General features: G+C 38.9%; 2 protein-coding genes across 6 annotated transcripts in view; both read left to right on the forward strand.

Moving 5' to 3' along the window:
- Positions 1-17385, forward strand: part of LOC136244382 (ATP-dependent DNA helicase RecQ-like) — a 71927-nt gene that overhangs the window by 34924 nt on the left and 19618 nt on the right. For 3 of the 5 annotated variants that reach the window (XR_010695190.1, XR_010695191.1, XM_066035955.1), the window contains 2 exons: positions 13057-13132; positions 15029-15127. The gene's annotated coding sequence lies outside the window, so the exon portion shown is untranslated. Of the gene's footprint in view, positions 1-12104; positions 12225-13056; positions 13133-15028; positions 15128-17385 lie in introns of those variants that run through there. The other 2 variants (XR_010695189.1, XR_010695192.1) reach the window with 2 other exon arrangements.
- LOC136244651 (ensconsin-like) lies at positions 1507-5082 on the forward strand. Its single transcript, XM_066036203.1, has one exon. It carries the CDS (start codon positions 1546-1548, stop codon positions 2236-2238), a length of 693 nt encoding a protein of 230 aa, XP_065892275.1. The 5' UTR covers positions 1507-1545; the 3' UTR covers positions 2239-5082.

Here is a 17385-nt window from a genome sequence, read left to right on the forward strand (position 1 = left end):
AGTTTGCATAATTCTGTTTTTACATTAGGTAAAAAAACGCATACTACAAAAATAATTTTACGCAGGTTTTAATCGCTTCAGTAAACAATGAAACAAGGCTTGAATCGAGATAACTAAGTGACCAACAGATTTGCCTGTTAATGGTGAGTAAAAATATCTTTGTTTATTTCAGTGCCATGAAGCAAACACAAGTTTTGGGTGTTTTGTTTACGTTGCAGTAAACTATTATGCAAACGTCACCATAACAGCCTTGTTGCTTAAATGTATGGGTGTATTTAGGGCAAAAACCATACTTCACTGAATGCCCTAATTCATTCTGAAGACAATGAGCCAAGTCCCATCTCCATAGCTTGTTTACTTCATGAGTTATGATCAATCAAACGAGCACCTGTAATTTTTTTTCTGTATAGTCACTGTACAAATCGATTGTTTTGCACTTCTGCTGTCTATTGCTACAGTATAACTCAACAACTACTCAGCAGATAAGGCTGAAACTTTGACAGCCCATTGGTTTTTCCATAGATACTATACTAATAACATGGGATTAGAAGCTCCGTTCGTGGACTCAATATAGCATGTACATTCCAAATAAACACTCCTCGTAGTTTTGCGGACTTGCCTTTCAGTTGGTGAAGGCTGGTTATTTCGATACCAACTTAGCTAAAGGTAGTGAAGAACCAAGGTAAGTGTATAGGATGATATATGAGCTAGTATTTCAGTGCAATTAAGCTCAAATTGTCTTGTAAGATTTTTAGTGTTAACCAAACGAGAAGTCACATAGTTTGTGTACTTGTTTCGGGTATTTCTAAGCGTCCTCCAACCAATTGCTGGAATTACGGCAAAGCTAAGTGATCCAAGTGTGGCTTAGTGTAACAATTACAGTTCTTTGTTTTATACAGACAAACTTACAGCTCATGGAACAAGAGCCAAATCCCATCCTGTGATAATAGAGCATAGCAACAAAGATAGCAACATAACTAATGACATGACGAAACCGGCAAATTAATTACCTCCGGTACAATGAGTGCCGGCGTGCGAAACGGAGCTTCCAATGCCGTGTTATTAGTATAGTATCTATGGTTTTTCCCTCTGGATAACAAAGAAGGCATAAAAAGAAGTTTGATAAAAATGCAAACTAGTTGGGTTTTCACTCAGTGGGTCACAAATGTGTTAATTAACAACTTCAACAACAGTAGGTGAGGTTAGTATAAATGTGCTTAGTCTTATCTTGTTTACCCCAAGTTGCCTGTTACTCATGACTGCTCTGTGTAAGCAGTTCTCACATACCAACAACACTAACAATACATAAGCAACCATACAAAACAATGAGGCTTGGAGAACAAGATCCTTACTGGGGGAGAATCTTGTTTGCTGATGGTCAGCTATCCATTTCACACCACACCATTACATAGCGACTTATAACATATTACTAGTAGTATAGAGCTTATGCAGGGGGCGTGGTAATTATTTCTAAGCGCCTAGCTCTTACCAATTTAAGACACGCATTAGGACCAGTCCGCCATTTGTAGGGTATACAGGTACAAGATGCCAAAGGAGTGTTGTGCTGTGAATTGTTCCAATTTGTGTGTAAGAGGGAGTGGATTAAGTTTTTATACTTTCCCAGCGGATCTAGATCGAAGAAATAAATGGATTGCTGCTGTAAACAGGAAGAACTGGTACCCAACCGAGCACACGGTAATATGTAGTGAACATTTCATTGATGGACAAAAGAGTAACAACCAGTTTGCACCGAACTACACCCCTACAATCTTTCAACGCGTTGACAGTCCTATGAAACGAAAGATGGAAGCTCAGGTCGCAGATTTTCGAAGAAGAACAGCTTCCAGAAAACGGAGGATAGAGCAGACCGAGATCACTGATCAGCAAAAGAAAAAGGCAAAGGAAAGCAGAATGCAAGAGCTTGCTGAGTCTAGCAAAAGGCAAGAAGAAGCAAGAAAATTGGAAGAAGAACGGAGGCTGAAAGAAATAGAAGAGCAGCAAAGGTTAGAGGAGGAGAGGAAAAGATGTGAAGAAGATGAGAGGGAGAGATTGTTGAGAGAAGAAGAAAGGAGAGAAGCTGAACAAAGAAAGGAGATTGAAGATGCCAAACAAAAGAGGTTGGATGAAATGAACAGATTGCAACAAGCTGAAGAGACACGACTAGAGTATGATGAACTACTCAAGAAATATGATGACCTACTCCTGAAATACAACCAAGCTGTAGAAGAGCTTCAATAGCTAAGAACAAGAGAAGCTAAACTGAATACAAAGGTTGATGAGTTGCAGACAAGGATAGTAAGTCGACAGAGCTTAGAAGAGAATGATAAGCAAGTGAAGTTTTATACAGGCCTACCATTGTTTGCAGTTTTGCTAGCCATATACAATTTGGTGATAAAGGGTCTACCTGAATGTCATTTTTCTGGCTGTCCCATGTTTGATCAGCTCTTGATTACTTTGATTAAGCTACGACTTAATATTCCTGATCAAGATTTGGCATATCGCTTTGGTGTAAACCAATCTACGGTTTCCCGATGCATTACCAAGTGGCTAGATGTACTTCATGTAAAGTTATCACCGTTGATTTATTGGCCAGAGAGGGATCAGTTACGGAAGACAATGCCAACACGTTTCAGGAAAAATTTTCGGAAATGTGCGATTGTTATAGACTGTTTTGAAGTGTTCATAGACAGGCCAACTTCACTGATGGCAAGGGCTCAAACATGGTCGAACTATAAGCACAACACATGCAAATTCTTAATAGGCATCACTCCTCAGGGGTCAGTATCGTTTATATCTAAAGGCTGGGGCGGAAGGGTATCTGATGTACATTTAACTGAGAACTGTGGTCTCCTCTCAAAACTGTTACCTGGAGATGTCATATTAGCAGATCGTGGCTTCACAATAGAAAAGGCTGCAGGAATGTATTGTGCAGAAGTCAAGGTACCTCCCTTTACAAGAGGGAAAAAGCAGTTAAGTAAGCTAGAAGTTGACACTGCTCGCCAGCTTTCTCATGTTAGAATTCATGTTGAAAGAGTTATTGGGCTAGTAAGGCAAAAATATTCCATATTACAATCAACTCTGTCTATTAACATGCTCAAAGGTGACGAAGAGGGTGTGTCTCCTGTTGATAAAATAGTTGTAATATGTTGTGCACTATGTAACTGTTGTGACTCTGTAGTACCATTTTAATTATTTACTAAGTTGTACCTGTCATTGTAATAAATAATATTGTTGATATTTACGTAACATTCATTTTATTTACATTTAGGATATGAAAGTGCATGTACAGTAGAGTATATTAATGATGTTTCATTGCCTTCTTTGATCTCTTAGAACTCCTCTGATTGTGGCAGTCTGGACAAAAATATTTCCCTTTCGGAACATCTTTTTTGGTCATTTTTAAACATGAAAAATGAAACCATCCTATCAAACAATCCTTGTTATCACAGCAAATCATGTTATCATAGTCTTCTCCTTTACCGCAATAGCAGTATCCTTCCTGTTCATCTGAAGAACTTGAATTATGGACATCATTGCTCCTCGAGCCTGCAGTAGCATCCACCTTAGTAATGTGAGAGTCTGTGGAATCCACCTGGTTTACACTTGCATCAACAGACATGCTAGTACTGGAGCTTGCACCACCACTAGCAGCTGTACTGCTTGATGACTGCAGTGGCATTATTGGTTGCTTGCTGAACCACTTTCCTACTAGTTCAGGTAATATGGCCAATTTAATGAATGGTTCAACGTCATGTATAGCCGAGTCAATGAAATCAGAATCCAGCTCTACCATCTGGTGAAATATTTCACCTTCCCTCCAAGCTACAAAATCACAATGTTGCATGTGGCATAGCTTCATCTGCAGTTGGATTTGATAATAATACATATGATCTTCCTTAAGTGCGAGTCTGCCATTGTCGTCTTCTAAAAAGAAGGAAGAATTATCAAGAATGGCTTCTGAAAATGCTTTATTCTTACAGGAGAAAGGACACTTGATTTCTAAAACACGACTCTCACAACACTTACAGTAGACAAGGCCGTCTGGTGTGGCACCCAAGAATGGAAATTCAGGATCCAAAATAAGGCCACATTGTATTACCATAAAATTCTCATGACAAGCTTGCATTTTTTCTGTATATGCTACCCTGGCAATATCTTCATGCTTGCACCCATACTGGCATGCAGAAGAAGTAAATTTACGCTGCTCAGGATAGCATATAGCCTTGATCAGGGAAACAGATGGTTGAAAATGGTTAGTATGCAAAGCTTCACGCAACTTAGAAGCTGTTATCCTACCCGCACGTTGCTCAAACCAAGCTCGACATTTACTTTGTTCTCTTGTGCGCTCCTCCACCATGACAGCTTGATTAAATGTGAAAGACACAGTCTCGTAAATATCTTCACATTTGGTCAAAAGATCATTATATGCCATCTCCATTGCCGTCGGATCATGCAACTCTGTTAAAGGTTTGGGTAAAACCCCAGATTCTGTTTCTGGAACATAAGAATCATTATACTCAGCCATCAATGACAGCACAACTGGTTTCCCCAGCCCTTGAGACATCTCATTATGAAAAGTGGCTAAATCAGAATCAGTAGACTTAGGAATAGAAAACTTTTTGCTTTTCATAGATGGGTCTCCACATCCTTCAGTGACAGTTTGTTTGCGCTTATGCTTTGGTGTAGTGAAGTCTATTTTACCAATTTCAGAAAATGGGACACTTCGAAAAGTGCTTGGTAGCCATGAACACGGCAATGATGTGCACGAAAACTGCTGCTTCATCTGAGTATTTAACTCCAACATGAACAACACAGAAGCAATGTGTGAACAAGCCTCTCCAGCACCAGCCATACATGTACAGTGAGCACACAACACTTCTCCACTCTGTTTAACTGAAACCCATACCTTCAGTGAGGGTAATGAAAGGCTTTGTGAATGTTTAACAAGTGCTGTAAACAAGTAAAGCTTGGTACTACTGGATCGACTGACACTGCAAATAACATCACTCACCCATCCATTCACAACTTGATTGAAAGCCTCCAGACTTTTGTAAGTTTTAAGTTGTTCATGTGTGTAAAGACTAGGTGCAGTATTAGGTAGTTATATACATCTCCGTACATCACATCTGGCCATTCATTCCACTCAATAGCGTGCTCTGAAAACGATGAAGGCTTCTCCAGTCGGCAATAGGGATATTCCTCGCGACAAATCAACTTCAATTTATCGAGATATCGATCCTTGGTGTCTCCTGACTGTTCTAAATAATACCGTGAATAAGAAAACGCCTGGTTTACACGTTGTGCACTATCCATGAGCAGTTTCACTAAGCAACGTTTCTACCCTACAAATGGCGGAATGGTGTTAACGAGTGTAAGAGCTGGGCGCTTAGAGATAATTACCACGCCCCCTGCATAAGCTCTATTGTACATTTACAATTGTTAATGCACCTATCAATGTAACGCCCCACTACCACAGGTACGGGCTGAGGGTGGGAGAAAGTCAGGGTTGGTAGGGGAATTGATAGCCCGATTGCCCCGAGGTAGTGGGGCTTTGTATTTACCTTGAAAATTATAAAAGGAATTCACTTGTATCGGATAGTCAACCATCAGCGTACTCCAGCCGTACATATCACAACCCGCAAGCGTATCCTCAAAGTGCATTAAAATGCAATGACTGGCAATCACGTGAGATAATTAACTGCGCACGCCTCGTTTTTGAATGCAGCTGGCCTGGTGGCGATGTGTGAACGAAGCGAGGAATGAAGAGAAAGCAAGAGTGCGCTGGTGTCTATCAGCACACCTAGTGGGCTAAGAACAAGAGTTGTGAGATATAGTGGCGACGTCTCTGTCCTCTGTTCTGCAATTCTAGAGAGCTTTAAGGATATTTTGCAGTGCAGCCAGAGTAGTGTGATATTGCAAGTACGAGATGACAGCTGGGGAGAGAACGTGTTTGTTGATGTAGTTGGCTTGGACCAGGAAATTCCTGACAGAGCTGTGATGAGGATAATGGAAACAATTCAGTCCGAGGAAGGTGCAGCCAACAATCTTTCCACCGCACAGTCGGTTAGTAGCTTGTATATAAAATAAATTAGCTAGCTAAATAGCTATTTTTTCTTGGTGCATTTTGTCATGATAGGTAGGCAAAAACTATACTTGCTTGAAAAAGATTGATGTTTGTCACACAGTGCATGTTGCTGGGGGTAATTAGATGCATACAATACATTCCTGGTATTAAACTACATGGTATGCAAGTGCTGCATGTACACTGGCTTGCTCTACTTGTTATTGTGAAGCCTAACAGTGATAACCTGTTACTGCTAATAGCACTCTTATCCACCACACTCTAATCTGTGCTAAGATGGTCTGTAAAACAGTTTCAGCTTAAGTCTAAAACTACAGAATTGTACGCTTAGCTTTAGTTGACAGACTGATTGCTTCATGCTATATATATAATTGAGGCTTAGCTGATAAATTTTACTTATAGTTGGAAGTTCTGAACAGAGCTCAATACAGCCCACCAGTCTAGACTCCGGCTCTAGAGTATTGAAATGTATCTGTGAAGAGTTTATCTATTTGTTAAAATCTTTTATCTTCACCTACATTTGCTTGCATATGGTTTGTTGGTTAATTGCTGACAGTGCTATAGTTAAATGCATAGGTTGTGATTAATAGCTATTTGATTAGCTGTGGTACCACCCAACCGCAACATTGCACTTGCTAGCAAGAGTCAATTTGTTTGCCGTAGAGCTAATAGCCAGGTTCACCCTGTATTCCGCAGGATGAAAACTCGTGAGTATAGTGAATACCACGTCCCTTTACTGGCAATAAACCTCATCGTGAACAAGTTAACTCTTGCAAGCAAGTGCAATGTTGCACTTATGTAGTTATCATACTGGTATCTATAGTTTTAATAGTTTGCACTACTAAATATTAGCAATCTTTTGTTAGCGGTTAGAGTATTATGATATTGTTCTAAGCATTTATATACATGCATTCATGCATTGTTAAGTTGCAGCTACTTACTATCTTGTATAAAGCATGCATAGTGTTACTAAATTTATATTGCAGAATATGTATTCAATCTTTCCAGTGGTAAAATTATACATAGTATCTATATTTTGTGTACAGGTGGCCTTTAACCATCCTCAGGATTCTGGTGCGGTTGCAGCAGCCCCTGGTAAAACTTCTACCCAACTCCAATTAAGCTTATCCAAGTCTGGTGTTTCGCTTTGCAGAGGCACAACACAGGTATATCATACGTATAAATTTTATGTAAAGAATTTAATTCAGTCTATATTGTTGCTGCAAAAGAACACACACACACACACACAAAAACAAATGTATGCTTATTCCTGTTAAGTGCATGTAACAGTTGCATTGCATTTACATTCTGTATGTTTTATACCCTATAAAGGAATCTAGCATTCCAAATGTTGAGATGGCTAGTCCAGGTCTGTCTGATGAAGACATCAAGCAGAGAGCCCTTATTTACAAGAAGGAATCCATACGACCTCTAACTGAATATCAAATATCAGTAAATAAAGCAGCTCAAGAAATTTGCCTACAGAATCCCGTATATCTTTCAAGTCGTCAGAAGCTCTTGGATGCGGCTAGGAGTAAAGTAAATCCAAGCTACTCATTTAAGAAGGGGAAAAGCCGCAGTAACAAATATTGTGGAGCTGTAGAGTCCACTGCTACAAAACGGCCAAGGCTCACTTTTGATGCTAGAGTGGAATGCATGAAACGGTTGGAAGAAGACATACAAAATTTAAAGGAAAGAATATCATACAAAGAGAAAAGAAGACAGATGGCTGAAAATGTGAAAAACTACAAGGCTTGTGACGATATTACTGAAGAGATTGCCAGTTTGTCCAAACAAAAACGAGAGCTAGAAAATGAACTGCTGGTTTTACAGAAAAAAACTAAAAGATCGATGTCCTACCATAGCAGAAATGTTGCTTCCAGTCAGGAGTCAGATGATTCCTCTAGTAAAACCAGGCGTTTGCATAAATCTTTGAAACCAAAGGAATCTAAGGTTGTGCTTGAAGTGTCAAGTGTATATAGTGATGACAGCAGTAGTGCAGATACAATCATACTCTCTGACAATGAAAGTTCACAAACATCTTCCAGAGGTCAATCATCATCAAATAGCCAAATGTCCTCTGGTGATCAGACTTCTTTTGTTGATGAATCACCTTCGGTTGACCAGACATCGTCCACTGAACTCATGTCTTCCACTGACCAGATCTCTTCTGCTGGCCAGATGTCTTTTGTTGGTCAAATAACTAACCAACAAAAAGATACACTTTTTTAGCAGAGCCTCCTTGTACTGGTATTGCCGGTACAGGGAGGCCTCAGACTGACTTTGTTAGTACTTACCATGATTATGTTAATCTTTCACTATCGGATTATGAAATACTTTCTAATCGTGTAAGCATAAGTAAAATTAAAGAATTTAACCTTAGACAATACTGTTTAGCTAGAACACAATACTGTAAAAGCCACCACCATAATTGTAAGGAATGCCCTAAAATGATAAAAGCTGCAAATATTGTAATGGAGAAAGGCATCACTCCTCTTAAATCATTATTTCAGAGCTGCTTTCCAGGTGTAACTTATCATACTCCAAATGCTAAGCGTAGACTGTTACAAATGCCTTTAGCTGCCTTGCTAATCAAGATAAATAAAGATCCTAAAGTGTATGTGATGGAACTCAATCCAGGAGTCGACTATGAGAAACTCATCAATATTTGTGAATCATCTAACAGCTCTGCTACTAGTTCAAAAACATTCTCCAAGATTGACCTTCAGAATTTGTTGTCCCTTGCTCAAAATGACCGGGAGAGAGAACTAGTTAGGTATGCAACATTCAAAGCTTCTGGACTTACACCATCATCAGCCAGGCGCTGTTATGGGTTTGAAAATATGACTGAGCGAACTGCTAGGGTGGAGGCTTGTATTGAAGAGTCTCTGCATATTCGAGAATCAATCAGAAGTTTAAGTGAAGATCAAGAAGCTGCGGTAACTCAGTTATACATTGATGATTCAGATATTGAGCCTGACTGTTCACTAGAAACTGCCACAGAAGATAAATGTTTTGTTTTTGATGAGCTGCTTGTAGCATTAGTTGAAAGTAAATTTAATTGGTTTCATTTAGTTGACCACATGCTAACAAAAGCAGATTGTGATGATGAAAAAGGTATTACAAATCAACTGTCCCAACAGTTTCCAAAATTGTTAGAGAAATGTTTGACATCTGATCATAAAATGTTGCTACAGCAATCATATCAAGCATTTACCAACTATAATAATACCCATCGACATGAGGCAGAAAGGAGTGTGGATGCCTTAAATGGTTTTATTGTGACAGACTCAGAAAGTGAAGATCCTGATGAGTACATTGGCCTCAAAGATGCATTTAGTGAGAAGGCAAAGGCTATTGTAGCAAAACAAAGGAAGACCATTCAACGAAGAGCCCAGTACTTAATAAGTAAAACTATTGCTAGCCGAAACTACCTTAGGAAGAAGCAAAGTGACCGTGTGAAAACAATTGTAAAGGAGTTTCCTACTATTGGAAGAGAAATCGAAGATTTTGTGAAAAGTTGCAATGTTGGGGCTGATGCATGGCGCAGAACTGGTGTGTTGACATTTGATGGGAACATCCGTGTTAAATCAAAAGCCACTTTTGGAAGGATACGTGATCATTTAATCAAAACCTTTGGACGAAACTTTGCTTATGGAACTGTAGTAGAGCTATGCGTGGCAAGGAACAAAAGAAGAAAATCTGCTGAACGTTATAAAGGCTTGGCCAAAGTCACTTGTAGACGTGCACGAAAGGGGTTCATGCTCAAGTTTAATCCCGACGCTCATTGGAGTGCAGCCTTTTATGCTGGTTTAAACTACCTACAATACAAGGATGGCTGCAACATTGTTAATGTTAACAGAGATGATGCTGCTGGATTCCGCTTAGATACGATGGCTACTCATCGTTTGCACAAGAGCCCAGTAGTGCAAGATCATGAAGCTCTAACGACTTATACAGACTATGTTAATCCTTATACCTCTATTCTGCAGACTACATCATATAATTTTACAGCCACAGATACTACTGCAGAGATGTGTGCAGGTGTAGTTAAGGCAACTGGTGTTTTTCCAAAAAACCCATTTCAACACAGTGCTGATTTAGAAATGCTAGAACTAACACCAGAATTCAAGCCAATGTTCTTCAATCCTAGTACAGATATTAGAAAACCAGTTGAATGTTTTCGGGTAGATGGTGCCAGTGATGAAGGCCCGATTCATGAAGAGGTTCAATTCATATGGACAGAGAGACATTTGAAACGGTAAACTATTGCATGCCTTGTTACAGCAAGGAACAGTGGGTCCAGCTATTTAAATCGCGTTGAATTACAAAACGGTTGTTTAGCATTAGCACATGCAAATTTATTCATTCCATCCACTCTTGGAGGAACATGCATGGATTCAAACACAGGAAAGATCAATAAAGAAAAATATGAGCATAATATGGAATTGGCTACTAATGTTTACATAAACAGAGTTAATGATGCTCCATGTGGAGACACTGTCATACATTTGTACAATGGAGCGAATTCTTCAGAACAACAAGTAGTCCGTAAATATTTTCTACAATATTGTAAGGGTACTAAGAAGCAAAAAGAAGCATTAAAAAGGGAAAGGCCAGAATTGTACAACTATTTTGACACTGTGTGGCAGTTAAAGGAAAGGCATAGCATTAAGGGACTACCACCCCAATACGCATTTTTTCTTGTTTGCTGTTTTGATCCCTCTTGTTGTCATCCTGTGTGCAGGAGTGAGCAGAAGCACATGCCACCCTGGTACAGTGGAGGACCACTTATCACGCACTTACCACTGCCTATTCCTGACCCTGACAGACCATGGGGTAATGTTGATTGCACTGAATGTAAAGAAAATTGTACTGGTCATTATTTGCCACCTAAGTCATCTATTCAATCACAACTTTTGCCAATGAAAAAGCCTCCTTCAACAGTACTTAAGGAAAAATTTGACCAGTTAACTTCATACCCTCCACCCGAGTCCCTTTGTTCTGAAATTGCTAAAGAAACCTTGCTATCAGTAAGTGATGTCACTATATGGTTCGAACACCTACACACAATCAAGGAGAACCGCAGAAGAGGTGCAGTAAAGGCTGCTGAAACAAGAAGAAAAAACAAAGAACGTAAAACAGCTGTAGCCACTTACCACTGTGCAGTTTGTTATGAAGAGTTCCAGGAGTTCACGGATTCCGTAGAAAAGTGGATAGGCTGTGATTTATGTGACAGATGGTTCCATTTTGTTTGTATAGGTATTGTGGAAGAGCCTGAAGAATTTGTATGTGAAGAGTGTAAATAGTTGGTGTGGCTTAATGCAGAGTGTGTACATCTTTTATCATTAATGAAATTTTTATTATTGTTGAAAAATATCTAACCCCCTCTAAGCTCCACATTCCCCCAGGTATATACTAGGGGTATTGTCGGGATTTGTAGGGGCTTTTACCAGCTGTACTCCCCCAGTAGGTGGGGCATTGTAATTTTCAGGAATACAAATCCCCACCTTCCCCCACCTCAGCCCGTACCTGTGGTAGTGGGGCGTTACATTGATAGGTGCATAACAGATAACAAGAGTACACGTAGTCTTGTGCAGCCACTTTGACAAAAATGGTCTGGCTGCGCGTGACCAGGGTACCCGTAACAAAATTGTTCTACAAAGTACAGATAACCTGCGTTAGTACAAAATGTGGTCTGACCATTCTAGCACTGACGAAGCAAGACTATGCCCGAACAACTCGCGGTTACATCGCTTCAGTTGGTGCCACTGTAAAACAGAAAACATAACAACAGTTACAGGATTAAAGGTTATTACCAGTGTCACTGCGAGACAGAAAATCTATAGACAGTGACTTTCGTCTCTATCTTTCACCTCGCCTCTCATTAGTCTCGTGCCCAGCCGGGCTCGCGCTAATGCACACTAGCGCGAGTTAGTCTCGTGCCCAGCCGGGCTCGCGCTAATGCGCAAACACCGTGTTTGCGCATTAGCGCGAGCCCGGCTGGGCACGAGACTAAGCGCGAGTCCGGATGGGCACCAGACCACATATCTTGCGGAAAAAGGTGCGTTAATAAGAGTTGGCAAGGGAATGATCAGCCATTGAGGGAAATGTATCTACGAGTGATTGGTAACGCTCTCACGTAAGACGTACTGTGGATTTGAAAATGCGAAATATTCTTGCATTGATTGTCATATAGAGTCGACTAGTGCTGAAACGAATAGCAATTTTCATGATTTTTACTATTCGAATAGTGTGAAATAAACGACCAAATATTCGATTATTCTTTAAGCCTATACTTAAGTACTGAAATCTTGTCATGGAGCAAGGTAAAGCCTAAGAGCAATTTCTATCTTTTTAAATAGAATTTTTACAGCATAGATACATCACTTCATTCACAATCTTAAGTTTCAAGGCTGGCTTTTCCATCTGAATACAGTGTATAAAGCACTAACGATTATTTGAATAGTGTGTTAACGAATCGAACAGTGTCATGCCAACCGAATAATCAAATAACCAAATAATCGTTACAGCACTAATGTAGACCCTTTGCAGGTAAGCTGCTGCCATAGTAACATCCGCCATTTTGGATTTTGAAACCCTGATAGCGTGGGGGAAAGCGTACTGGTAAACCTTAGCTGAAGAAGAAACTCTGCTTCCTGGGTATTGTTTTACTCTTATAGAAAGCAACGCTACCAGGGTTTGCAAAACGGGTTGTACTCCAAGATGGCGGATGTCGCTATGGCAGCAGCTCACCTGAAAAGGGTCTATAGCACTTTTTACTGAATGGACAGAGTTCAATTCCAGACTAGGTTACACATGATTTTTCTAAAAGGGATTGGTCACTTAAAAAACGATATTTCTGTTTTGCCCTTAACTTTCATGTATCAAATTTCACTTTATATTTCCAATTTCATGTGAATGTCATATTTCTACCTACACTTTATATTACTGTCTACATTTCAACATTATAGGATCTTGTGTTACAAGGTGTTTAAGTGATTTCTTGGCCTGGAATCAACAGACAGATGCTGAGGAGACAGTCAAAAAGTGAGTAGCTATCCTGTAGCTAGCTAGAAAGAAAACAGACACTTACCTTTACCTGCCGTTTTATACTGGAATATAAAATGAAACTGAAAAGCAAGAAGAGAGGAGATTGACTTATAATTCAGGTGGAATGTACAAATTATACATTGTAACAAAATAGCTATTGAAGGTACATGTGGAAGTAATGTAACTAACTCTCCCACTGGGAAGGCAACACTCTGTAAAGATTTTTCTGTGATGAAATCTCCATCAGTGTCCAATGTCAATTAAATCCAACTCTATTTGTGAGACCCATGCTGTATGGCCTCCTCACCTACAATATCAAATGTATTGTGAATTGCTATATGATGTATTACCATTAGAGGTGTACCGATATAAGAAAACTAAACCGATCCAATATGAGATTAATCATTTTGAAACCAATCCGATATAACTAAGTGTAGCTATTTATAATTGAAGAATCACATATGTTATGTTCAACTTCATTCTAAGGCCATACCTATTTTAAAAGTTGTTGCTCGGACCCGACCGACCCAATTTTGCACAGATTTTAATTAAGAAAAGAAGAAGAAATAGATCACGTGACACCTTAAAAGTTGCTGCAAAGGATCGAAATACTCTAATAGAACAGTCAGTCGGTACTATTTTGATTTCAATTATAATGCTAGCTATCTGTAAATGTAAAACCATTGTGTTCCTCACCCCTGGCGAAGAAAATTTATGATAGCATCAGTGCAATGCTCATTAAACTAGTTTCTAGCTATGTTTATCCGTTTTTCATTAGAAGAGATTTGATAGGTCTGCATACAGCTTTAATGTGACTTGCTGTACTATCTATTATATGGCTTGTAACCAGAAATCATAAGCATGTACATATCTAAAAATAAGAATATTATAGTTAGCTATATAGCTGTTTTCTTTTTCTTTTTTTTTGCCTACCGACCGACCCATTTTGTTGTAAAATAAATCCAAGCAACAACTTCTCAAATAGATATGGCCTAACTACTGAAGGCAGTCTTAAGATCATTGGCTATGCTTGGTTACCATGGTGGTGTGGCCTCTATTCACAGCTCAGACTATAAGCCGTATAAGGCACCACGAATATTTTAATACATGCCCCTGCCAAGATTAATCCGGATTACTCCGCATTTTAATGGCTTGTAGTGATGGCTGGTTGTTTTATGTTGTGCTCTTAGTTCATTTTATTGCTATTTCCCCAGGTTCACCAGTATGAGTGTTTGTTGTATGATTGGTAAGTATTGTGACAACAAAACAGTAGTTATGAATGTGCTTAGGTGGCTTTGTTTAGCATACCGCTTTTAGACAAGGAAAATAACTACTTTTTCTCACCCTTGTTAACTAAATAATAAGGTTTATAATGTGTCTTGATCATTGGACAGTGTCCTCAAGATAGTTCAGTTGTATATCGGTGTATTGTATCGGTTTTTAGCAGCAATATTGGCTCCCACCAATATAGTTAAACTTTATATATCGGCCATCGATACGATATGTATCAGTATATCGGTACACCTCTAATTACACCTTTAAACAGACCAAAATTAATGTTGTAAGATCAAGTGTTCTAATAGAACAGTTAGCTACTCTAATATATACCATAGAGTTGGGTTGGTAAGTGCATGTGTGAATTGAAGGCATTTTCACACTTATGTGCATTGGAAGTGCATTCATCAAGTGTATCAAGTTAAGTGAATTCAAAGTGCATTAAATGATTTCACACTCTCAAGTGAAATGCACTTTAGTCGACCACATTAGTTGACCACCTATCTGATTGGATTGCATCATTTCAATGCCTTTAACATGTGATTGGTGTAAAATGGTGTATTTTGTAGCAGTGTCTTTGGTGTTTCTAATGCTATGTCCTTACATCACTGCCCTTAGATGGAGGAGCGAGTACTACTGAGCTAAAAGACGGCGGGGGCTAACTAGAAGAGTAGTAGCACAGCAAAGATGGCTAGAGCGAAGGAAACGCTTTAGAAGGCAAGTATTCTTACCTTTTCTGTGATTTGTAGATGTATTGTGTGTCTAGATAAGGCTTAGCTATTCGTTTTATACTTTGAATTGAATTAAATGTTTCTAATTGGTTGTAAAAATTTTAAAAGTAATTGTACTTATTATGAACTATAGGATTTGTTTACTGTCCTGGTTGAATAATAGCAAAGTGCATCATAGCTTATGGGTAAAGAACAGAGTTGGGGATAACTAGTTACTTTGTAACTAAGTCACGTAACTAGTTACTGTAAAAGAAACTAGTAATATAACTAGTTATTTGCTTTGTAACTAATTACAACTGCCTGAAAAGCAACTAAGTTACAATAGTTACATTGAAACTATAGGTATTTATGCTTTAAAGCAAGAGCACTTCAAATTTTTGTGCTACAACCACACTAAGTAGATACTTTCTGTGTACTGTTCTTCATGATTCAGCTTGAGCAACAGATGTAACAGTTGAAAGTGAGCTGAAATGGCTACAAAATCATTATTTTCAGAAAGTGTGCTTATAATTATTATATATAGTTCTCTTCTCCCTTGCTCTGGAAATAATTATATTACAAAAGTTAACAAACTTGCATAATTTATATATGAGTAACTAGATACCTGGTTATATTTTTAAAAAGTAACTATAACTGTAACTAAGTTACATGGGATAAAAGTAACTAGTAACTAGTTAATTTTCTGAAGTAACTATCCCAACTCTGGTTAAGGATAGGCCACAAGAAAACTGGAATGCTGTCAAAGGTGGAATGTTTGGTGAAGACTAGTGGGTGGAAATTTTACGTATGACCAAGTGTACTTTAGTGGAGCTGACTGGTAAGCTGCAACCACACTTGACAAAATGTGTTACCAGGCTGCGTATGCCTATTCCTGTTGACCTACTACTAGCTGTGACAATTTGGAGGCTGGCAGCTATTGTCTAGTACTGAACCATCTCTGCACTATTTGGGATTGGTATATCAACTCTGTGTGTGTATGTCATAGTTCATAGAACATGCTGTGCTATGGCAGAACTCCTGATGTCCAAGTATGTGAACCTGCCATCAGAGGAGGGATTATTGAAGAGTTTGAGACCTTATGGGGATTTCCCAAGTGGTTGGAGCCATAGATGGTTCCACATACCTGTACTTAAGCCAATTGAGTTTGCATCATGTTATCACACAAGAGGTTTTGTTCTATTATTTTACAGGGGGTAGTGGATTCCCGTGGTTTTTTCATTGGTGTTGATATAGGATGGCCTGGGAAAGTTCATGATGCCAGGGTTTTTACCAATTCAATTTTCTATAATAAATGTCAGGCTGGAACTTTTTTTCCCTAATTAGAGGAAAACCATTAATGGTGTTGACATACCTTTGTTAGTACTTGGTGACCCCGCCTACTCTCTATTACCATGGCTAATGAAGCCATACCCAGATACCGGAAACTTAAGGCAGCAACAGCACTATAATTACCGACAGAGTAGGGCAAGGATGGTTGTTGAGAATGCCTTCGGCCGTCTGAAGGGAAAGTGGAGATATCTGCTGTAGCATATGGACTATGTATTATGACATACAATACTCTACTGATGTTGTAGCTGCTTGTGTAACATGCACAATGTCTTTGATCTAAACAATGACAACCGTGATCCTGATTGGATCCAGCTTGATGATTCAGCTCGAGATCACAGCATACCGCCTGTCACTGATACCACGTGATGTAGCACAGAAACTGCAGCAGCAAGCACTATTCAAAGTAACCTAAAAGATTATTTATTTCAACACCAATAGTATTATGGATATGGGACAAATTGATGTGATGTGTTCTTCACTGATAATTACATAATTGTACATTAGTGCAACATGCTGTATCTATTGAACAGCACTGCTGTCTGTTGTGGTATTGCTTTCGTCACCAACAGGTGGCTCATAAAAATTGGGATGTGGGTTGGTGGTAGAAGTGTATGGTACATCATAAGGATAGTCTGATCCATATTTGTAAACTGCATTAGAACTATGTTACATATGTGAACTAGGGTCGGACATCATCTGCATCATCTGACCCATAAATGGACCAAACATCAACATTTTTTCTTCGTGCTTTTTCTCACGTTGTCTACATTCTTCCTCAATTTCTAGCCACTTTTTTGTTTGTTCCTCCATCTTCTTATGTTTATCTTTTTCTAATTTAATTAACTCATCAATTATTTCTGTGGTGTCTCTACCTTTCCTTTTTGTAAGTCCTGTTATGAACAATATTAAACATAG

Source organism: Dysidea avara, chromosome 14 (assembly GCF_963678975.1).
Source record: "Dysidea avara chromosome 14, odDysAvar1.4, whole genome shotgun sequence".
In the NCBI taxonomy this organism is placed as follows: domain Eukaryota; kingdom Metazoa; phylum Porifera; class Demospongiae; order Dictyoceratida; family Dysideidae; genus Dysidea; species Dysidea avara.

Bases quoted from the DNA above. Each gene is read 5' to 3' on its own strand.
- LOC136244651 (XM_066036203.1), top strand. From the start codon at position 1,546: ATGCCAAAGGAGTGTTGTGCTGTGAATTGTTCCAATTTGTGTGTAAGA.